The sequence below is a fragment of the Pongo pygmaeus genome, chromosome 6 (assembly GCF_028885625.2).
Source record: "Pongo pygmaeus isolate AG05252 chromosome 6, NHGRI_mPonPyg2-v2.0_pri, whole genome shotgun sequence".
NCBI classification, from domain to species: Eukaryota; Metazoa; Chordata; class Mammalia; order Primates; family Hominidae; genus Pongo; species Pongo pygmaeus.
In genome coordinates, this window is record NC_072379.2 from 87,546,017 (window position 1) to 87,571,152 (window position 25,136).

Consider the following 25,136-nt stretch of genomic DNA (forward strand, 5'->3'; position numbering starts at 1 on the left):
GAGAAATCACATGGCTGAAATATAGCATCTAGAGGAGAGGGTTACAGAGGAGGACTGCTAGGTAGGGGCCCAAATTTGCAGATTTCATAAATCATGCTCAGGTTAGACTTTAACCTAACAGCTATGGGGGTCCATCGAAGTGTTTTAGGCAGGGAACATCAGCATCAGCTTCGTGCTTTTACAAAGATCACTCTAGCTGCCATATAAAATATGGACTGGAGAGAAGCAAGGCAGGACACAGGGAGACTGGAAAGGACCAGATTCAATATTCCAGTAAGAAGGGCTGATGATTATAACAGCGTAGATGAAGACAAGAGGATGGATTTCAGAGAGATTTAGGATAAAAAACTGACAGGGCTTGTGTAGGTGGTGAGAAGAATCAGTATATCATAGCTTACACATTCACTAAGTTATGGGGATGGCTGAAAAGTTTTTTAAAAGTTTACTTTTATCCATATTAAGTTTAAGTGACTAATGGGACATCCAATCAAAGAAGATTTCCAATGGGCATCTGGTCTAAAGAACAACAAAGGCCAGGGGTGGTGGCCCACACCTGTAATCCCAACACTTTGGGAGGCCGAGGCAGGTGGATTACCTGTGGTCAGGCGTTCGAGACCAGCCTGGCCAACATGGTGAAACCCCGTCTCTACTAAAAATACAAAAATTAGCCGGGTGTGGTGGCACACACTTGTAATCCCAGCTACTTGGGAGGCTGAGGCAGGAGAATCACTCAAGCCTGGGAGACAGAGAGAGCCGAGATCATGCCACTGCAGTACAGCCTGGCAGACAGAGCAAGACTCTGTCTCAAAAAAAAAAAAACAAAGAACAATGAAAAGATCTAGGTATCAGCTACAGATCTGGCAGTCATCAATATTATTAATTGTAACTTAAGCAACGGGAGTGGGTAAGATAGAAAATAAGGTTAGGACAGAACTCTGAATAATGTTACTTAAAGGATGAGAAAAAAAGAGCCTAAAAAGTAGACTGAGAAATAGTGTAAGAGTAGAAATAGAACCAGAAGATTACAGGTCACAAAACTAAGAATGAGAAACAAGAAGAATTAGACAACGTGCCAAAGTTGAAGCAAGATAAAAATCTGGGAAGTATGTAATGGGGATTTGGAAGCCCAGGAGTGTTTTATCCATTGCAGTAGTTTGAGGAGCAAATGAATGTAGAGGAAATGGAGACAAGTTTAAGTAATTCTTTAACTGACACCAAAGCTTTAAAGGCAGAGTATGTATAGACTGTAATTATGTTATTTCATATAGTCTTACATTCCTATGTATTAGACCAAATATAGAACACAGTAAGAGAAAACCTACTTTTGTAAGCAGTATTATGGTTTCAAAAGCTGTTCTGTATTGAGTGTGAGAAGAAAGCTGAAATCCAGAAATATCAACCTAAAAAAAAGAGAAGAGACAGCCTTTAACATAAGAAGAACAGCTATACATTTCTATGTTTTAAAATGTTTTACCCTCTCAAGCTAAAAACAATTGCTCTATACTCTACTTGTTATTTAGTAATTCAAAATAAGTAACAGAAATCAAGGTGTTAAGATAACTTTAATTATTCTGATAAAATTACAGTCATGAATACAATAAAAAACTAGGATAAGACAATTTGTATGAAGACAATCTCATATATAACTCTAGCATCATCAATGAAGAATGAAAGAGATACTATGATACTATACAATATGGTAGTATGTTGGAAATCTTAAGGAAATACATGTTGGCAAGTATGGCCAAACTTACATATGATATAGTAAACAATGTCACTTCCATCCCCATATTATAAAAGACTTAGTTAGTGGAGTAACATATGCTACCACTTTCTTATTTATAAACAAATTCTAGAAAAACTAAATTCACTGCTTTTCAATTTATTTTAATATCACATTAGTATACATATGACTTACAACAAAAAGTAGTTGTTTAGTTCTTTCTATATGCTTGAGGAATTTGTGGCCCATTCCTTTGTTCATATGTGCTCCTTCTATTAAACCCGGAAGATCAGCTACTGATATCTAATACAAAGTTAAATGGTTAATAAAAAAGGAAAATGTATGAAAACCCCAAGTTCAACTACATCCCAAAATTTTTAAGATATTTCAAATATAAACAGTTCCTAACTTATGATTACCACTACATCTTTGAAAAGCCAAGTATAAAAGTAAAATTAATGTACAGTATTAAGAATTAAAATCTTTTGTTATCAGATATTAGAGTCCCATATTTACTATTAATCTAATAATCTAGGAATTTTAAAGATTAGTTTATCATTTGTTTATTTATTTATTATTGTTATTTTAGAGACAGATCTTGCTCTGTCACCCAGGCTGGAGTGCAGTGGTGTGACCATAGCTCACTGTAGCCTCAAACTCCGGGGCTCAAGCTATGTTCCCACCTCAGTCTCCCAAGTAGCTAAGACTCCAGGTGTGTACCGCCATGCCCAGTTAACTAAAAAAATTTTTGTAGAGACAGGGTCTCGCTATCTTGCACAGGCTGCTCTCAAACTCCTATCCCCAAGTGATCCTCTCATCTTAGCCTCCCAAAGTGCTGGGATTACACGGGTGAGCCACCACACTAACCCCTAGTTTAAAATTTATTTATAATTTCCTAAATGGTATTGTCCAATATGAACTTTTCACAGAATTTCAACCTTTATACTCCGAATTCATAAAAATCTACAAGGATATTAATTCAGCAGACATTTACCAGGTACAGCTCTGTATTTTAAATTCAATTTGTATTATTTATTTGGCACCATTGTTCCTTTTCTGTTCATATTATACTAGCAGGATTATCAACCATTCTTACAAAGTATTAGGTTGGTGTAAAAGTAACTGTGGTTTTGGCATTACTTTTAATAGACTTTACTACGTTAATAGAGGTGTGATTCTCCTCACCTGTTCTTTGCAGTGCCAAGTTTATTATTGCTTCACATTTTTGTAGGTCATTATTGTTTAAACTTAAGCAAATCTCATGGCATTACATGAGGAGCAGAGTTCTATCATCTAGAAGTTCATTCACCTGAGCATGCTTCCTTGTCACCCTGTCATCATCTCATTTTGTGCCAGTATTCAAGTAAGATCAGTCAGGTGAAACAGCACTCGACAAACCCGAGTTGTAGTTGTGGCTCTCCTACTTTCTCCTACTTTTGGCCGTTACTTTTAATGGCCAAAACCACAGTTACTTTTGTACCAACCTAATAAAAGAATACAGTTTCCTAGACTCCTTTTACAGGGAATAATCATTATTAATCATCATTTTACACTTGTGCTTTTTCTTTTTTTGAGAGAGTCTCGCTCTGTCGCCCAGGTTGGAGTGGAGTGGGGCAATCTCGGCTTACTGCAGGCTCCACCTCCCAGGTTCACGCCATTCTCCCGCCTCAGTCTCTGGAGTAGCTGGGACTACAGGCGCCCACCACCACACCCATCTAATTTTTTTTTTTTTTTTTTTTTTTGTATTTTTAGTAGAGACAGGGTTTCACTGTGTTAGCCAGGATGGTCTTGATCTCCTGACCTCGTGATCTGCCCGCCTTGGCCTCCCAAAGTGCTGGGATTACAGGTGTAAGCCACTACACTCGGCCATTTGTGCTTTTCAAACCTCACTGTGCATCATAATCACGTAGGGAACTCTTAGAAGCTACAAATGCCCAGGCCCTACCCCCAAGAGATTGTTTCAAATCTCTGGGGCCTAAGCATCACTCATCATTGCTGTTCTTAGACCACCCAGATAATTCTGAAGTGCAATAAAGAATGAGAGGCAGTACTCGACATCCCCTGCCCAGTGTAGATAAATAATTCAGGGTCTTAAAGGAAGCTGACAAAGCAGCATGCACAACAGAAGTCTCATGTCCTGAAATTTCCTCTACTGATTTCCCTTAAAAATTAGGTATAAACGATGTTCTCTTTTCCTCTAAATATTGTTCTAAATATTCATATTACCCTATATTTAGTACAATTTTACTTACAGTTAACATTCTATATTATAACTGAAGTTTTATCTTTTACTGTTATATCACTATTATAACCGAATAATTTTTTAATGTTCCTTTAAATTATGTCATAAAACTGTATGAACCTATACTGATGCATCGTTAGCACCCAAAGTCTATACTTTACACTGTTGCATTCTTGGTGCTGTACATTCTATGGATTTTAACAAATGTACACCGTGTCTACCATTACAGCAACACAATGTTGCTCTAATATTATATAGTATCATACTTTACTATATGTATCATACTTTATAGTGTACCCTAAAAGTTTTCTGTACTCTGCCTATTCATCTCTCCTTCCTCCCTAACCCCGGAAATCATCGATTTTTTTTTACTGTCTCCACGGCTTTGCCTTATCCAGAATGTCATATAATTGGAATCACACAGTATCATACAGTCTTTTCAGATTGGCTTCTCTCACTTAGTAATATGCATTTAAGATTCCCCTAGGTCTTTTTGAGGCTTGATAGCCCAGTTCTTTTTAGAGCTGAATAATAATCCACTGTCTAAATACATATGACAGTTTATTTACCCATTCACCTACTGAAAGATATCTTGGCCAAGGTTTGGTAATTACAAATAAAGCTGCTATAAGCATCCATGTGCAGACTTCTATGTGTGCATAGCTTTTCAATGTACATGGATAAATGCTAAGGAGCACAACTACTAGATTGTACATTAGATTTTAAATATTGTTACTTTCCTTTTTTTAGTTTTTTTTCTAATTATACAGAAGATCCACTGTTGTTACTTATGAAGGAAAAAATGAATTTTAATAGCTGGTTGAGACCAACACTCCATTAAAACTTTTTTTTTTTTCAAAAAAAGAAAGTTGGAATAAAACCATTACCATGAACTTTAGAGAGCATTTTTTAAAAATGAAGATAAATAATCCAATATAGTAGTAAAAGAAAGACTTGCAATAAGAAGAAACCAAGGCTAAGAAGAAGACATAATGTTGTAGGGATAAACTGGACCTAATCTTTGGAAGAAGAAATTAAATATATTATGATAGTGCTCAGAATTAATTTGACCAGTTTCACTTAGCATAAACAAAATCTTGTTACTTTTTCTCCCCTAACACCACAGAAACAGGCAAATACTATAATATCCAAGTAAGTACCAAAACCAAGTACTTTGACTTCTAATACAGTGTTTTACTTTAAAAATACCTACCTGTTTGAAATCACTGTACATTATCTTTCCAAGTTCAGGATTTAATGTTGTAACTAAAAGGAAACACAGCAATAAATTAAGGCTAGAATTTATTTTAGGGCTGGTACTCTCAAAATTGTCTTGGTATTATGCATAAACAATATTTCAATTCAGATTTTGTTCTAATTTGCTAAAATGGAAACTATTATTATCTTTGCCATTTAACATGTACTTGGAGGGCCAAGTGTTGTGGCTCATGTCTGTAATCCCAATGCTTTGGGAAGCCAAGGCAGGAGGATCATTTGAAGCTAGGAGTTCAAGATGAGCCTGGGCAGCATAGTGAGACCCTGTTTCTACAAAAAAATGTGAAACTAGGCAGACATGGCAGTGCACCTGTAGTCCTAGCTACTCTAGAGGCTGAGGTGGGGACTGCTTGAGCCCAGGAGTTCAAAGTTGCAGTGAGGTATGATCATGCCACTGTACTCCTGCCTGGGTGACAGAACAGCTAGACCCTGTCTCTAAAATAAATGAATAAATAGTATTTGGAAAAAGACAAACACAGATTTTTATAATCTGTATAGGCCTAATGTAATTACTGAACCTCAATGTTCTTCTATTGCACTTTAAGGTGTGTGATAGATGTTCAGGAGGGTCAGATATTAAGTTTCTATCACTGGATCTGTGGGTGAAATTTGTCTAGTTCCTTCTCATTCAGTTATCCTCTAGTTCCTTCTCATTGTTATCCTTAAGCCTCATCAATCCTACACTAGCCTCTTTCCTATGACTTTTTGTTTTTCCTTCTCAAGTCCTATATATATTATAACAAATATTGGCCTTGTGATTTATAGCAATTAGTCCAAACTTCACTCTACTTCATCACAGTCTAATTTTAGAATGGCTTGATTTTATTTTCCAAGTTAATGGCATTCTGTGTCCTTTTAATGATCTTATCATACTCACTACTTTTAACCAAACCTTCTTTTATATCTCATCTAGCTATCACAAGAGCCTACTAACTGGTTTTCTCAGACCCTTCATGTCCCACGCCAATCCATTTTCTATATTACAGGTGGAGATCTCTGTGAGGAGCAAACCTAAGCATTTTATCCCTTGCTTAAATGCTTCCAATTGCTCTTAAGGTATAAAAATCAAATACAGCCTAAATGGTCTATGTGACATGCTCTCTTACATCTCCAGGCTCATCTCGATTCTTACCCTTACTTCATGTTCTCTGGACACACAAATCTACTCCCTGCCACCACTAAGCCTTTGTGTACATGCTATTTCCTCTGATTAAAGACCCTTCACCCTCCACTCTATTTTACTAATTAACTCATAATTATTCCTCATATCTCAGTCCAAAAATCACATCCTTAAGGAAGCCTAAAGCAGTCATCTACACTCTTTCATAGTACCCTTTCATATTCCCTTATATTTATTAGTGATATATATGCCTTACTCCACTAGTCTACAAACTCAATACAAGTCAAAACAGGAGCTGTTTCTGTTTATCAGTCTTTGTAATCCCAGAACCCAATGTGGTTCCAAAAATAAGTATCTGCTAAATGAATGAAAGTATTCAACTCAGCCTTCCTGGTACTTATCACAGTGCCTGATAAAGGGTAAGTGGTTCATAAAATCCTAACTAAACCAAATAAATGATTCTGCAACAGAAAAATAAATGCAATAAAGTAAGTGTCTAACCTGTTTAAGAAACTTTGCTGAGGGGTATAGAGGTTTCAAAGATTAATGGAAAATATGGCTGGGGAGGGTGGCTCACACCTGTAATCCCAGCAATTTAGAAGGCCAAGGTGGGAGATCACTTGAGCCCAGAAGTTCAAGACCAGCCTGGGCAACATGGCGAAACCCCTGTCCCCACAAAAAAAAAAAAAAAAAAAAAAAAAGTTAGCCAAGCATGGTGGCACACATCTGTAGTCCCACCTACATACATGGGAGACTGACGCAGGGGGATGGCTTGAGCCTGGACTACAGTGAGCCATGATCATGCAACTGCACTTTGGCCTGTGCAACAGTAGTCTATCTGCCAAAAGTTTTTTCAATTAAGGATACCCTCAGAGTTATCATTTTATCCATTCTCAGAGAAATATTAGTCTTTAAAAGTTTATCTCCATTCATTAAAATGTACAATCAAATTATACTTACATGCGTAATCTGCAATTGCAGGTTTTGCATGAGAAACACAACTTAGCAAAGAGGATTTTCCAGCATTTGGGAATCTGAAACAAGAATATAAAATTATACACAAATGTCAATATTATTATCTCTGAATTCCTAACAATTCAAGTAGACTTCTTGAATATATTTGGGATTAAAAGTAGAATATAAATGTATTATAAATAATCTTGAAAAACTTGAGAATATATACTTACATAAAAGGTAAAGATAAATTCATGCTGGACACTGAAGATGTTTCAATATTTAAAGTGTATAATAATTATTCTAATTATGATTTAAAAATAAAAACCCATTGGAAGTCATAGAAAAACAGAAAGAAAAAAAAGAAAAACACCTGTAACTATTAACTCCAGCTATAACTGACAAAACATTACATTGTTTTGTAAACTGCTTTAAAAAAAATTTTATAGACAGTTTCAAACATATACAAAAGTAGACAGGTGTAATGAATTCCATTTAGCTATCACCTAGCTTCAACAAATACTAATACATTGGCAATATACTTCTTAAAATTTGGTTTGAATAGAAATCCAAGTACGGTCTGTACGTTACAAATACCCGGTGTGTCTCAAATCTGTTTTCAAGCTCCCCCTCCCATCTTGTTTCCCATCTGCAATTTTATTTTTAAAGAAACTGGGTCATTTGTCCTACAGAGTTTCTTTTCCAAAGTCTTCATTTTTCTACTAGCACCTACATGGACACTTAACATGCTCCTTTTCCCTCTATTTTCTGTAAAAAATTGGCAGTTTTTATTGAGTCTTAATGTTCAAGTTTTAATATTTTTTTGAAGGAAGTAGGGGAAAACTACTTTACAGTTACTTGGCCTACTCTTTAAACTGAATCATATAAGGTGAACCCTTTTCAATGGTGAAGTGTAATTTACTTAACTAATGTCCTATTGATAGACATTCAGGTTGTCTACAATTTTTCACTCTAAACAACATTGTAAAAAATGTGTATACAGGTAGACAGGCACTGTTAATAGTCATCTCTGGGTGGTGGAATTCACAGACAACTTTTTCTTTATGCAAACAAATGTGTATTGTTTGTTTTTTTTTTTAAATAACTTTAAACAATGCAATGACTATCTTTAAACCTTTGCAACATTTTTCATCTTTTCATAGCTTAATAGCTCATATCTTTTCATTTATTCATTTATTTATTTATTTTTTGAGACGGAGTCTCACTCTGTTGCCCAGGCTGGAGTGCAGTGGCGTGATCTTGGCTCACTGCAAGCTCCGCATTCCGGTTCACTCCATTCTCCTGCCTCAGCCTCCCAAGTAGATGGGACTAAAGACGTCCGCCACAATGCCTGGCTAATTTTTTTTTTTGTATTTTTAGTAGAGACGGGGTTTCACCGTATTAGCCAGGATGGTCTCAATCTCCTGACATCGTGATCTGCCCACCTTGGGCCTCCCAGAGTGCTGGGATTACAGGCATGAGCCACCATGCCCGGCCTATTTCTTTTAATGTTTTTATTTCAATAGCTTTAGGTGTACAAGTGATTTTTTTGTTGTTGTTGTTTACATGGATACATTGTATACTGGTGAAGTCTGGGATTTTAGTGTACCCATCACTCAAGTAGTGTACATTGTACCCAATAGGTAGTTTTTCATCCCTCCCCATCCTCCTATCCTCCCTCCCTCTGAGTCTCCAATGTCCATTATACCACTCTGCATGCCTCTGTGTACTCACAGCTTAGCTCCCACTTATAAGTGACAATATGTGGCACTTGGATTTCCGTTCCTGAGTTACTTCACTTAGGAAGATGTCCTCATACTTTTCTATGGCTGAGTAGTATTCTATGGCATGTGTATATATAGATACATACACACACACACACACATTCAATTTTCTTCATTCATTGGTTGATGGGCACTAAGGTTGATTCCATGTCTTTGCAATTCTGAATGATACTGTGATAAACATGTGTGCAGGTATCTTTTTAATATAATGACTTCTTTTCCTTTGGGTAGATATCCTGTAATGGGACTGCTGGATGAAATGATATATCTACTTTCAGTTCTTTGAGAAATCTCCATACTGTTTTTCATATAGGTTGTAAAATTTGCATTCTCACTCAATAGTGAATTTTAGTGTACCCATCACCCAAGCAGTGTACATTGTACCAAATAGGTAGTTTTGCATCCCTCACTGCCCTCCTATCCTTCTTCCCTCTGAGACTCCAGTGTCCATTATACCACTCTGTATGTCTTTATAAGAGTTAAGTTCCAAGATGGCCCAATAGGAACAGCTCCGGTCTACAGCTCCCAGCAAGATCAACGCAGAAGATGGGTGATTTCTGCATTTCCAACTGAGATACATGGTTCATCTCAATGGGGCAGGTTGGGCAGTGGGTGCAGTGCATGGAAGGCAAACCGAAGCAGGGTGGGGCATCGCCTCACCCGGGAAGCACAGGCGTCGGGGGATTTCCCTTTCCTCTAACAGTGGATCTCTTGGCAGAAACCCTACAACCCAGAAGAGAGTGGGGGGCAACATTCAACATTCTTAAAGAAAAGAATTTTCAACCCAGAATTTCATATCCAGTCAAATTAAGATTCATAAGTGAAGGAGAAATAAAATCCTTTATAGACAAGCAAATGCTGAGAGATTTTGTCACCACCAGGCCTGCCTTACAAGAGCTTCTAAAGGAAGCACTAAACATGGAAAGGAACAATTAGTACCAGACACTGCAAAAACATACCAAATCGTAAACACCATTGATGCCATGAAGAAACTGCCATCAATTAACGGGCAAAATAACCAACTAACGTCATAACAGCAGGATCAAATTTACACATAACAATATTAACCTTAAATGTAAATGGGCTAAATGCCCCAATTAAAAGACACAGACTGCCAAACTGGATAAAGAGTCAAGACCCGTTGGTGTGCTGTACTCAGGAGACCCATCTCATGTGCAAAGACACACACAGGCTTAAAATAAAGGGATAGAGGAAGATCTACCAAGCAAATGGAAAACAAAAAAAGGCAGGGGTTGCAATACTAGTCTCTGATAAAACAGACTTTAAACCAACAAAGATCAAAAGAGAAAAAGAAGGCCATTACATAATGGTAAAGGGATCAATTCAACAAGAAGAGCTAACTATCCTAAATAGGTATGCACCCAATATAAGAGCAACCAGATTCATAAAGCAAGTCCTTAGAGAGCTACAAAGCGACTTAGACTCCCACACAAAAATAATGGGAGACTTTAACACCCCACTGTCAATATTAGATCAACGAGACAGAAGGTTAACAAGGATATCAAGGACTTGAATTCAGCTCTGGACCAACCAGACCTAACAGACATCAACAGAACTCTCCACCCAAAATCAACAGAATATATATTCTTCTCAGCATATCGTACTTATTCTAAAATTGACCACATAATGAGAAGTAAAACACTCCTCAGCAAATGCAAAAGAACAGAAAACATAAGAAACTGTCTCTCAGACCACAGTGCAATCAAATTAGAATTCAAGGTTAAGAAACTCACTCAAAATCACACAACTACATGGAAACTCAACAACCTGCTCCTGAATGACTACTGGGTACATAACGAAATGAAGGCAGAAATAAAGATGTTCTTTGAAACCAATGAGAACACAGACATAATGTATCAGAATCTCTGGGACACATTTAAAACAGTGTGGAGAGGGAAATTTGTAGCACTAAATGCCCACAAGAGAAAGCAGGAAGGATCTAAAATGGACACCCTAACATCACAATTAAAAGAACTAGAGAACCAGGAGCAAACACATTCAAAAGCAAGCAGAAGGCAAGAAATAACTAAGATCAGAGCAGAAATCACAGAGATAGACACAAAATACCCTTCAAAAAAAATCAATGAATCCAGGAGCTGCTTTTTTTTTTAAAGAATCAACAATATAAATAGACCGCTAGCAAAACCAATAAAGAAATGAGAGAAGAATCAAATAGATGCAATAAAAAAATGATAAAGGGGATATCACTACTGATCCCACAGAAATACAAACTACCATCAGACAATACTATAAACAATCCTATGCAAATAAACTAGAAAATCTAGAAGAAATGGATACATTCTTGGACACATACACCCTCCCAAGACTAAAACAGGAAGAAGTTGAATCTCTGAATAGACCAGTAACAGGTCCTGAAATTGAGGCAATAGTTAATTGCTTACCAACCAAAAAAAGTCCAGGACCAGGTGGATTCACAGCTCAATTCTACCAGAGGTACAAAGAGGAGCTGGTACCATTCCTTCTGAAACAATTCCATTCAATAGAAAAAGAGGGAATCCTCCCTAACTCATTCCATGACGCTAGCATCATCCTGATACCAAAGCCTGGCAGAGATGCAACAACAACAACAACAAAAAGAGAATTCTAGGCCAATATCCCTGATGAACATCAATGCGAAAATCCTCAATAAAATACTGGCAAACCGAACCCAGCAGCACATCAAAAAGCTTATCCACCACGATCAAGTTGGCATCATCCCTTGGATGCAAGCCTGGTTCAACATACACAAATCAATAAACCTGATCCATCACTTAAACAGAAGCAACGACAAAAACCACGATTATCTCAATAGATGCAGAAAAGGCCTTCGAGAAAATTCAACAGCGCTTCATGCTAAAAACTCTCAAAAAACTAGGTATCAACAGAATGTATCTCAAAATACTAAGGGCTATTTATGACAAACCCACAGCCAGTCTCATACGGAATAAGAAAAACTGGAAGCATTCCCTTTGAAAACTGGCACAAGACAGGGATGCCCTCTCTTACCACTCCTATTGAACACAGTATTGGAAGTTTTGGCCAGGGCCATCAGGCAAGAGAGAGAAATAAAGGGTATTCAATTAGGAAAAGAGAAAGTCAAATTGTCCTGTTTGCAGATGACATGATTGTATATTTCGAAAACCCCAAAGTCTCAGTCCAAAATCTCCTTAAGCTGATAAGCAACTTCAGCCAAGTCTCAGGACACAAAATCAATGAACAAAAATCGGGGTGGGGTTCCAAGATGGCCGAATAGAAACCGCTCCAGTCTACAGCTCCCAGTGTGAGCGACCCAGAAGATGGGTGATTTCTGCATTTCCAACTGAGGTACCGGGTTCATCTCACTGGGGCTTGTCAGACAGTGGGTGCAGGCAGCCCACTGAGCGTGAGCCGAAGCAGGGCGAGGCATTGCCTCACTTGGGAAATGCAAGGGGTCAGGGAATTCCCTTTCCTAGCCAAGGGAAGCTGTGACAAACGGCACTCGGAAAACCGGATCACTCCCACCCTAATACTGCACTTTTCCAATGGTCTTAGCAAATGGCACAACAGGAGATTATATGCCGCACGTGGCTCGGAGGGTCCCATGCTCACGGAGCCTCACTCATTGCTAGCAGAGCAGTCTGAGATCGAACTGCAAGGCGGCAGTGAGGCTGGGGGAGGAGTGCCCGCCATTGCTGAGGCTTGAGTAGGTAAACAAAGCCACCTGGAAGCTCGAACTGGGTGGAGCCCACCACAGCTCAAGGACTGCTTGCCTCTGCAGACTCCACCTCTGGGGGCAGGGCATAGCCTAACAAAAGGCAACAGAAATCTCTGCAGACTTAAATGTCCCTGTCTGACAGCTATGAAGACAGTAGCAGTTCTCCCAGCATGGAGTTTGAGAACTGAGAATGGACAGACTACCTCCTCAAGTGGGTCCCTGATCCCTGAGTAGCCTAACTGGGAGGCAACCCCCAGTAGCGGCAGGCTGACACCTTACATGGCCAGGTACCCCTGAGACAAAGCTTCCAGAGCAACGATCAGGCAGCAACATTTGCTGTTCAGCAACATTCACTGTTCTGCAGCCTCCACTGCTGATACCCAGGCAAACAGGGTCTGGAGTGGACCTCCAGCAAACTCCAACAGACCTGCAGCTGAGGGTCCTGACTGTTAGAAGGAAAACTAACAAACAGAAAGGACATCCACACCAAAACCCCATCTGTATGTCACCATCATCAAAGATCAAAGGTAGATAAAACCACAAAGATGGGGAAAAAACAGAGCAGAAAAGCTGAAAATTCTAAAAATCAGAGCACCTCTCCCCCTCCAAAGGAATGCAGCTCCTCCCCAGCGACGGAACAAAGCTGGACAGAGAATGACTTTGATGAGTTGAGAGAAGGCGGCTTCAGATGATCAAACTTCTCCAAGCTAAAGGAGGAAGTTCGAACCCCTGCAAAGAAGCTAAAAACCTTGAAAAAAGATTAGATGAATGGCTAACTAGAATAACCAATGTAGAGAAGTTCTTAAATGACCTGATGGAGCTGAAAACCATAGCATGAGAACTATGTGACGAATGCACAAGCTTCAGTAGGTGATTTGATCAACTGGAAGAAAGGGTATCAGTGACTGAAGATTAAATGAATGAAATGAAGCAAGAAGAGAACTTTAGAGAAAAAAGAGTAAAATGAAACGAACGAAGCCTCCAAGAAATATGGAACTATGTGAAAAGACCAAATCTATGTCTGATTGGTGTACCTGAAAGCGATGGGAAGAATGGAACCAAGTCAGAAAACACTCTGCAGGATTTATCCAGGAGAACTTCCCCAACCTAGCAAGGTAGGCCAACATTCAAATTCAGGAAATACAGAGAATGCCACAAAGATACTCTTCAAAAAGAGCAACTCAAAGACACATAATTGTCAGATTCACCAAAGTTGAAATGAAGGAAAAAATGTTAAGGGCAGCCAGAGAGAAAGGTCGGGTTACCCACAAAGGGAAGCCCATCAGACTAACAGCTGATCTCTGGCAGAAACTCTACAAACCAGAAGAGAGTGGGGGCCAATATTCAACATTCTTAAAGAAAAGAATTTTCAACCCAGAATTTCATATCCAGCCAAACTAAGATTCATAAGTGAAGAAGAAATAAAATCCTTTATAAACAAGCAAATGCTGAGAGATTTTGTCACCACCAGGCCTGCCCTACAAGAGCTCCTGAAGTAAGCACTAAACATGGAAACGAACGACCGGTACCAGCCACTGTAAAAACATGCCAAATTGTAAAGAACATCAATGCTAGGAACAAACTGCATCAACTAATGAGCAAAATAACCAGCTAACATCATAATGACAGGATCAAATTCACATATAACAATATTAACCTTAAATGTAAATGGGCTAAATGCTCCAACTAAAAGACACAGACTGGCAAATTGGATAAAGAGTCAAGACCCAAGAGTGTGCTGTATTCAGGAAACCCATCTCATGTGCAGAGACACACATAGGCTCAAAATAAAGGGATAGACGAAGATCTACCAAGCAAATGTAAAACAAAAAAAGGCAGGGGTTGCAACCCTAGTCTGTGATAAAACAGACTTTAAACCAACAAAGATCAGAAGACACAAAGAAGGCCATTTCATAATGGTAAAGGGATCAATTCAACAAGAAGAGCTAACTATCCTAAATACATATGCACGCAATACAGGAGCAACCAGATTCATAAATCAAGTCCTTACAGACCTACAAAGAGACTTAGACTCTGACACAATAATAATGGGAGACTTTAACACCCCACTGTCAACATTAGACAGATCAACGAGACAGAAAGTTAACTAGGATATCCAGGAATTGAACGAAGCTCTGCACCAAGCGGACCTAACAGACATCTACAGAACTCTCCACCCCAAATCAACAGAATATACATTCTTCTCAGCACCACATTGCACTTAATCCGAAATTGACCACATAGTTGGAAGTAAAGCGCTCCTTAGCAAATGTAGAAGAACAGAAATTACAACAAACTGTCTCTCAGACCACAGTGCAATCAAATTAGAACTCAGGATTAAGAAACTCACTCAAAATCACTCAACTACATGGAAACTGAACAACCTGCTCCTGAATGACTACTGGGTAAATAATGAAATGAAGGCAGAAATAAAGATGTTCTTTGAAACCAATGAGAACAACATACCAGTATCTCTGCGACACATTTCAAGCAGTGTGTAGAGGGAAATGTATAGCACTAAATGCCCACAAGAGAAAGCAGGAAAGAGCTAAAACTGCCACTCTAACATCACAATTAAAAGAACTAGAGAAACAAGAACAAACACATCCAAAAGCTAGCAGAAGAGAAGAAATAACTAAGATCAGAGCAGAACTGAAGGAAATAGAGACACAAAAAACCCTTCAAAAAAAATCAATGAATCCAGGAGCTGGTTTTTTGAAAGATCAACAAAATTGATAGACCGCTAGCAAGACTAATAAAGAGGAAAAGAGAGAAGAATCAAATAGACGCAATAAAAAGTTATAAAGGGGATGTCACCACCGATCCCACAGAAATACAAACTACCATCACACAATACTATAAACGCCTCTATGCAAATAAGCTAGAAAATCTAGAAGAAATGGATAAATTCCTTGACACATACACCCTCCCAAGACTAAATCAGGAAGAAGTTGCATTCCTGAATAGACCAATAACAGGCTCTGAAATTGAGGCAATAATTAATAGCTTACCAACCAACCAAAGTCCAGGACCAGACGGATTCACAGCCAAATTCTACCAGAGGTACGAGGAACAACTGGTACCATTCCTTCTGAAACTATTCCAATCAACAGAAAAAGAGGGAATCCTTCCTAACTCATTTTATGAGGCCAGCATCATCCTGATACCAAAGCCTGTGAGATACAACAAAAAAGAGAATTTTAGACCAATATCTCTGATGAACACTGATGCAAAAATCCCCAATAAAATACTGGCAAACCGAATCCTGCAGCACATCGAAAAGCTTATCCACCATGACCAAGTGGGCTTCACCCCTGGGATGCAAAGGCTGGTTCAACATCCGCAAAGCAATAAATGTAATTCAGCAATAAACAGAACCAACGACAAAACCACATGATTATCTCAATAGATGCAGAAAAGGCCTTTGACAAAATTTAACAGCTCTTCAGGCTAAAAACTCAATAAATTCAGTATTGATGGAACGTATCTCAAAATAATGAGAGCTATTTATGACAAACCCACAGCCAATATCACACTGAATGGGCAAAAACTGGAAGCATTCCCTTTGAAAACTGGCACAACACAGGGATGCCCTCTCTCACCACTCCTATTCAACATAGTGCTGGAAGTTCTGGCCAGGGCAATCAGGAAGGAGAAAGAAATAAAGGGTATGCAATTAGGAAAAGAGGAAGTCAAATTGTCCCTGTTTGCAGATGACATGATTGTATATTTAGAAAACACCATCATCTCAGCCCAAAATCTCCTTAAGCTGATAAGCAACTTTGGCAAAGTCTCAGGATACAAAATCAATGTGCAAAAATCACAAGCATTCCTATACACCAATAACAGATAAACAGAGAGCCAAATCATGAGTGAACGCCCATTCACAATTGCTTCAAAGAGAATAAAATATCTAGGAATCCAACTTACAAGGGATGTGAAGGACCTCTTCAAGGAGAACTACAAACCACTGCTCAAGGAAATAAAAGAGGACACAAACAAATGGAAGAACATTCCATGCTCATGGATAGGAAGAATCAGTATCGTGAAAATGGCCATACTGCCCAAGGTAATTTATAGATTCAATGCCAGCCCCATCAAGCTACCAATGACTTTCTTCACAGAATTGGAAAAAACTACTTTAAAGTTCGTATGGAAACAAAAAAGAGCCCCCATTGCCAAGTCAATCCTAAGCCAAAGAACAAAGCTGGAGGCATCATGCTACCTGATTTCAAACTATACTCCAAGGCTATAGTAACCAAAACAGCATGGTACTGGTACCAAAACAGAGATATAGACCAATAGAACAGAACAGAGCCCTCAGAAATAATGACACACATCTTCAACCATCTGATCTTTGACAAACCTGACAAAAACAAGAAATAGGGAAAGGATTCTCTATATAATAAATGGTGCTGGGAAAACTGGCTAGCCATATGTAGAAAGCTGAAACTGGATCCCTTCCTTACACCTTATATAAAAATTAATCCAAGATGGATTAAAGACTTAAATGTTGGCCGTAAAACCATAAAAACCCTAGAAGAAAACCTAGGCAACACCATTCAGGACACAGGCATGGGCAAGGACTTCATGTCTAAAACACCAAAAGCAATGGCAACAAAAGCCAAAATTGACAAATGGGATCTAATTAAACTAAAGAGCTTATGCACAGCAAAACAAACTACCATCAGAGTGAACAGGCAACCTACAGAATGGGAGAAAATTTTTGCAATCTCCCCATCTGATAAAGGGCTAATATCCAGAATCTACAAAGTACTCAAGCAAATTTACAAGAAAAAAACAAACAACCCCATCAAAAAGTGGGCGAAGGATATGAAGAGACACTTCTCAAAAGAAGACATTTATGCGTCCAACAAACATACGAAAAATGCTCATCATCACTGGCCATCAAATGCAAATCAAAACCACAAGGAGATACCATCTCACACCAGTTAGAATGGCGATCATTAAAAAGTCAGGAAACAACAGGTGCTGGAGAGGATGTGGAGAAATAGGAACACTTTTACACTGTTGGTGGGACTGTAAACTAGTTCAACCATTGTGGAAGACAGTGTGGCGATTCCTCAAGGATCTAGAACTAGAAATACCATTTGACCCAGCCATCCCATTACTGGGTACATACCCAAACGATTATAAATCATGCTGCTATAAAGACACATGCACACGTATGTTTATTGCGGCACTATTCACAATAGCGAAGACTTGTAACCAACCCAAATGTCCAACAATGACAGACTGAATTAAGAAAATGTGGCACATATACACCATGGAATGGTATACAGCCATAAAAAAAGATGAGTTCATGTCCTTTGCAGGGACATGGATGAAGCTGGAAACCATCATTCTCAGCAAACTACCATAAGGAAAGAAAACCAAACCTTGCATGTTCTCACTCTTAAGTGGGAGCTGAACAAGGAACACATGGACACAGGGTGGGGAACATCACACCAGGGCCTGTCAGGGAGTGGGGGTCTGGGGGAGGGGTGTAAATGACGAGTTGATGGGTGCAGCAAACCAACATGGCACATGTATACCCATGTAAGAAAGCTACATGTCATGCATTCCCTAGAACTTAAATAAAAAAAAATTTTTTTAAGTAAAAAAAAAAAAATATGAGTTCTCTTTTCACCACATCTATGTCAGCACATATTGTTTTTTGACTTTTCCATAATGACCATTCTGGCTAAGTTGGTAAATCATTGTGGTTTTAATATGCATTTCCCTGAGTATTAGTAATGTTGAACATTTTCTTATATGCTTATTGGCCATTTGTATGCATATGTTCTTTTGAGAAATGTCCATGTTAGTTGTCCACTTTTTAACGGAATTGTTTTTTCCTTGCTGATTTGAGTTCCTTGCAGACTCTGTATATTAGTCCTCTGTCAGATGTGTAGTTTGCAAATACTTTCTCCCATTCTGCAGGCTGTTTACTCTGTTGATTCTTTCTTTTGCTATGCAGAAGACTTTTACTTTAATTAGGTCCCACTTATGTATTTTTGTTGCATTCGGTTTGAAATCTTAGTCATAGATTCTTTGTCTAGGCCAATGTCCAGAAGGGTTTTTCCTAAGTGTTCTAGAATTTTTATAATTTCAGGTCTTAGATTAAAATCTTTAATCTATCTTGAGTTAATTTTTGCATATAATGAGAGATATGAATCCAGTTTCATTATTCTACATTTGGATATCCAATTTTCCCAGCACTGTTTTTTGAATAGGGTATCCTTTCCCCAGTTTATGTTTTTGTGTGCTTTGTTGACGATCAGTTGGTCTTAAGTATTTGGTTTTATTTCTGGGTTCTCTATTCTGTTCCATTGGTCTAAGTACCTACTCCTCTACCAATACCATGCTGTTTTGGTTACTATAAACTTGTAATATAATTTGAAGTCCGGTAATATGATTCCCCTAGATTTGTTCATTTTGCTTAGGATTGCTTTGGGTGTATTTCCATTTGTTTGTGTCATCTATGATTTCTTTCAGCACTGTTCTGTAGTTCTCCTTGTAGAGATCTTTCTTGACCTTGGTTACGTATATTCTTTGGTATTTTATTTTTTGTAGCTATTGTAAAAGGGATTGAGTTCTTGATTTAATTCTCAGCTTGGTTGTTGTTGGTGTATAGCAGTGCTATTGATTTGTGTATACTGATTTTGTAACCTGAGAGTTTACTGAATTCATTTATCAAATCTAGGAGTCTTTTGAAGGAGTCTCTAGGGTTTTCAAGGTATAAGATCATATGATGGGCAAACAGATAGTTTGACTTCCTTCTTTCCAATTTGAATATTCCTCTTTCCTGATTGTTCTGGCTAAGACTTCTCTTTGTACACATCTTTGATTTCCTTCTCGGAATAAATGTCTACATGAAGAAATACTGGATAAAATATATGTGCATTTTAAAGGCTTTTGATTATACTGCTGAATTTCCCTCAAGAAAGGCCCACCATGTATGAAAGACAGTATTAGGAATGGGGGTTACTTAAAACATGCATTGCTAAATCTCATTCATATATTTTCATTAAATTTATCCAACAAATATTTATTGAGCACTGACTTTGTATCAGGCAACATACTGAGCAATGAGACAAAATGATTCCCACCTTCACAGAGTTCTTATTCAAATTTGAAGACGGTATTTCAAAAACTCTGCCAAACTTTCATTTGGAATAATGGCGGAATATTCTGCAAATATTAATTTGGAATTCTATAAAAATGTATTAGCTGGAGGTATTTCAACAATTTCCCTCATTAAAAAAATCTTTCTGTAATGAATTTAAAATAAAATTATGTGAGGTTCTTAATGACTTGTTTCTCCTGGAACGTGTATTTTTTTCGTACCCTGTTTCATCCAGGTTCTTATAGCTTTTGAAAAGCAAATTGCAGCCATTTTTATCCATAATTATCACTAGCTGGACTTGCTTGTTTCCAACATCCTCATATTTTCATAATGATTGAGCACATAATGCAAGCAACTATTTCCAAGAAGATCAAAGTATGAATAGAAAGATGATGCTAATGATTGAAGAACAGATATTTGAAATTTTTCTTGGGAAGTACCCAGTGAAAATTTTAGAGGCTAAAATCCAACCTATGCAAAGATCAGATTTGACAACAGCAGCACAAATCTGTTAGTCGTATAATAACTTTCTTCTGTGATTCAGTCCATTTCCAAAACCAGCTAAAAGGATATCTACTTACGCTAGTATTCATAGTAGTAACTCTTCAAGAATAGTTGCCTAATTTAAGAACACTAGAAAATACGTTAAACATTCCACTTAAAAATCTTTTTCCCCATTCTCGTTTGATATGCTTAAGAATCTTGATGCTTTAATTACGGATAAATTTCAAACCTACTTCTGAAAAGCCTAGTATTTCATTATATGCAGTTTTCCAATAAGTTGGCAATATAATGATGATGACGATAGCAGCTACAATTCATTGAACGTACAAAAATGCAAAGCATGTATTCTGCTGTAAATACATTATCTTACTCACCAACATTTTAAGGGAAGACTTATCTCCATACACTATTAAAGATGAGAAAACAAATGACGTGGTGAAAAGAAAAAAACTATAGTGAAGGAAGAATGAGAGAAAAGAAAAGAAAAAAAAAAGAAAATTCTCAGTAAACTATCGCAAGAACAAAAAACCAAACGCCGCATATTCTCACTCATAGGTGGGAATTGAACAATGAGAACACGTGGACACAGGAAGGGGAACATCACACTCTGGGGACTGTTGTGGGGTGGGGGGAGGGGGGAGGGGGGAGGGATAGCACTGGGAGATATACCTAATGCTAGATGACGAGTTAGTGGGTGCAGTGCACCAGCATGGCACATGTATACATATGTCATGCATACATATGTAACTAACCTGCACATTGAGCACATGTACCCTAAAACCTAAAGTACAATAATAAAGAAAGAAAGAAAGAAAGAAAGAAAAAAAAGAAGAAAAAACAAAGGCTTAGAGAGGCTGTGTAATTTACCCAAGACCAGCTGGCCAGCCTCCAGAGGATTTGAGATCCTAACCTAAATAGTCTAACCTGAGTCCTCCATGCCACTCCACTTTTATGACTAAGCCGTGCTAGGCTCCTCTTAGACTGTAAAGTTGTCTCTTCAGAACTTGAAACACATGTTTATGCTAAATGCAATTGTGATTGGTTGGACTGCCAGTCTTGCCCACAACACCCTATTAAGCCCATAATGTTCCTAAAAATATAGAGGATTATAGAACTTACATCTAATAACTCTCGTAACTGTGCTTTATTGAAAAAAATAAATGTGAATGGCAAGCCAGGATCACATCTTTTCTTGTTATAATTTTAGCAGGAATGGGGCCTCTGTGAACCCTAAACCAATGGTAGTAAGCTCTAGTGGCTGGTCAGGCAGGGCAAAAGGTGAGGGATTCAGACTTAAGAGTCTGGTAAAGAAGCAGTGAAATGACTGAAGAGGAAGATGAAAAGAACTTAGGAAGAAGCTATGGGGAAGCAAAAAATAGAACTAGGAATTTGGAGTAGGACAGTAATAAGGCAGCTTTCTTTATCTTGTCCCTAAGCTTTCCATCTAAATAACTGTGTAATACTGTGATAGGGCCGGAGGGAGAGGATAGGAGGGACGGGGGATGGGGGAGAGAGAGCAAATGCAAATTGAAGTTTTCTCTTCCTTTATGTATTCTGTATCTTACTATCTATCCCCTTCCAGTGAGCAGCTGCACTGCAAACCCCACAGCTAACCAGCATTACTAATGAAAGAATGGAGGCTAGTGGAAGAGGACACTCTTGTGAGGTCTACAGTGCTGAGACTACATAGATCCTAAGCAGAGGCAAGAAGGATATACAAACAGTCATAGCAGGATTCAATTTGGCGGCAACAGTGCATAAGTCTGAGGATTGAGATTATCTGTACTGATCTTTAGCCATTGGATTAACGATACTTTAATGTCTCTATTAAGACCCAAAAGAGTTATGTCAACCATTTTTCCCTTTTTATTTCCTTCTATATATTTTTAATAATAATATGGTTTGTTTGGATTTATTATTCTTTAATATCTGGTAACATTATTTAACCTTCTTATAATATTGCATTTGATTGATTTTTCTTTCTTTATGCATTCTCTAACATTCCCACTGATCTATTCAATTGCTCTGGTCTTAATTTTATAAATAAGCAATAACTATGAAACTCTATGTTGGCAATTTGAAAATAATATTTAGCAGCATATGTTCCAAGTACATACACAACACACAAATTCCATAAATTAGAAATAATTATGGCCCCAAATTACCATTTACATTTATTTTCTATTCAAGAACTATCTCTCTGAAAGTATAATAATAAAAATATGAATGATACTTACCCTACTAGGCCTACATCAGCTATAAGTTTTAGATCAAGGTGAATTATTCGTTTCTGGCCTTTCAATGGTAAGAAATTTGTAAGAAATTTACCACCAAGACCTCCTTGAGCTACCAAAATTCTGTCATTCTCTTTATTGAGTTCTCCTTAAAAAGAGGGAGAGAAATACTTACAGCAAAGATTAATAAGTGAAATCACTAATGCAATATATTTCTTTCAGAAATACAGGCAAAGAAATTCAAAATTACAAATCTATAGATTAGTAAGTGGAATCATTAATGTAATATTTTACTTTCAAAAATACATGCCAGGAAATTCTCAATTACAAATCTATAATTAATAAGTAGAATCATTAATGTAATACTGTTCTTTCATAACAACAGTCCAGGAAATTCCAATTTACAAATCTATTAAAAGTTTGACCCCAGAAAAACATTTCAGTAAACAATTGAAAAGAGCCTAGTTATATATTTTAAGACCAAGTAAGAACTCTAACATCTTTAAAACAATCTTAAATCTAGCAGTCAATTTAACTTTTATAAGTTTTAAAAATGCTCTCTTATAGGGTAGTAGCTAAAATTGTTAGTTAAAAAATCTTCTGAAACTCAAGAGAAGCTATTCCATTGTTTCATTTTAGAAAATGTGCACATTTTTACAACTTTCGGAGTTATAGTACACTCACCTATAATTTTACCATTTTCGTCAGTTACTGAAATACCCACAGGCACAGGGATTTCACAGTCTTTTCCTTTGGAGCCTTTCAGTGCACTAACTCTACCAAAAAAAAGGATACATATATATATATGTGTGTGTGTATATACATATACACACACACACACAAAATGGTTTACAAAGAAGAGTAGCAATCAATTCTCTGGTTAACGCAGATGTTAAATGGTCAAACACAGGGTTTAAAAAAACTAAAATTATCCCTAATTATTTCTTTGCATTTTAGACTATTATATCCCACTAAAATGGCATTAGGTAATGATTTAAGTTACTAAGCTAACCACCAAAGGTCATTTTAACCCGAAACTAAAATATTGCAACCATGAAATGAAGAGATCATTGCTACAATATAAATAGGGTAGAAAAAGCCAGGCATGGTGGCTCACGCCTGTAATCTCAGCACTTTGGGAGGCGGAGGCAGGAGGAACTCTTGAGTCCAGGAGTTCAAGACAAGCCTGAACACCATAGCACGACCCCATTTCTACAAAGAAAGAAAAATTTAAAAATTAGCTGGGAATGGTGGCACACACCTGTAGTCTCAGCTACTTGGGAGGCAGAGGTGGGAGGATCACTTGAGCCTGAAAGGTAGAGGCTGCAGTGAGCTATGATAGTGTCCACTACACTCAACCTAGGCAACAGAATGAGATTTTGTCTCAACTATAAAAAAAATAGAAAATCCACCAAATAGCAAAGCTTCTAAAAAAGTAACCTCAAATGAGAGTACTTACATTATAGAAGGCAAATCTGGCTACTCTTAAACTGCTCATAAAAGAAAAAATTAGTACGAACATTTTAGTAATTCTACTTCTGGGAATTTAACAAAATAATAATTGAACAAACATGTAAAATAGTATCTACACAGAATGCTGCACTGTGGTTATAATCGGAAAAAAAAAATCAACAATAACCTAAACAGACAAATGACAAAATAGTTATTTATTATACAGGTATTCTGAATAATTTCAACATGTGAAAAAAAGTAAAAATAGCAGACTGTAAAATACTGTACTCTCATTTTTGTATTCTAAAATTTTAGGCACATAACTGCATTTCTGTAAACACACAGAAAAGTCTTAGAAAAGTCAAGAAAAGGTTAATAATGGTTATCTTGCCTTCTAATGGTGGTGGGGTAGAGTACCATGGTTAAGACTGAGAAAGTTTTCTAAAAGGTTGTCAAAGATAATTTTAGAAGAAAACAGTGGGAATTCAGATAATTATCGGTTTCTACAGGGGAAGTGCAAAAAGAATACAGATAGACATTGGGAAAACAAACGGACAAACAGTTTTAAAACTCTGAAATATTCTTTAGTATCAGTCTTTTATGAGTTGAGACATTTTAGGCTTTTGCTCAGTTATAAGTACAGGAAATAATTTACTTCAAATTAACAATTAAGTTTTTATTTTATAACGTAAACATTTCCAGAAGGGTTTGATTTTCTAAAATTTAAGTCATTCAGTAATTACTTACTTGCTGTTTGCTCCTACTCCAGCCACAAACCGTTTCTGAGGATACTTGTCTTTAAGTTGTTTTAAAGTCATTCTGTTCTGGGCTACAACCCAGACGTCACCACCTTTTCCACCTTCTCCACCTAAACGAGGATAACCCATTCCACCGCATCCTCCCCTGGTGAAGAGTCTTAGGTTATCGATGAAATTTCCATACTTAAAAAAAAAGAGAAAGAATATTTGTATACCAAAAGTGTATCACCTTGGAACCCTTTTCTA

At 37.5% G+C, this 25,136-nt stretch overlaps 1 protein-coding gene across 5 annotated transcripts in view; it reads right to left on the bottom strand.

Moving 5' to 3' along the window:
- GTPBP10 (GTP binding protein 10) overlaps positions 1–25,136 on the bottom strand; it is a 52,924-nt gene that overhangs the window by 21,657 nt on the left and 6,131 nt on the right. For all 5 annotated transcript variants that reach the window (XR_010126953.1, XR_010126954.1, XM_054495995.2 and 2 more), the window contains exons 2-8: positions 24,880–25,073; positions 23,365–23,456; positions 22,684–22,828; positions 7,321–7,394; positions 5,179–5,231; positions 1,919–2,026; positions 1,323–1,400 (exon numbers count right to left, since the gene is read on the bottom strand). Coding sequence is in view for 3 of the 5 variants with exons in the window: in XM_054495995.2 (XP_054351970.1) it covers positions 1,323–1,400; positions 1,919–2,026; positions 5,179–5,231; positions 7,321–7,394; positions 22,684–22,828; positions 23,365–23,456; positions 24,880–25,073 (744 nt within the window). In the remaining 2 variants the exon portion in view is untranslated. The remainder of the gene's footprint in view (positions 1–1,322; positions 1,401–1,918; positions 2,027–5,178; positions 5,232–7,320; positions 7,395–22,683; positions 22,829–23,364; positions 23,457–24,879; positions 25,074–25,136) is intronic.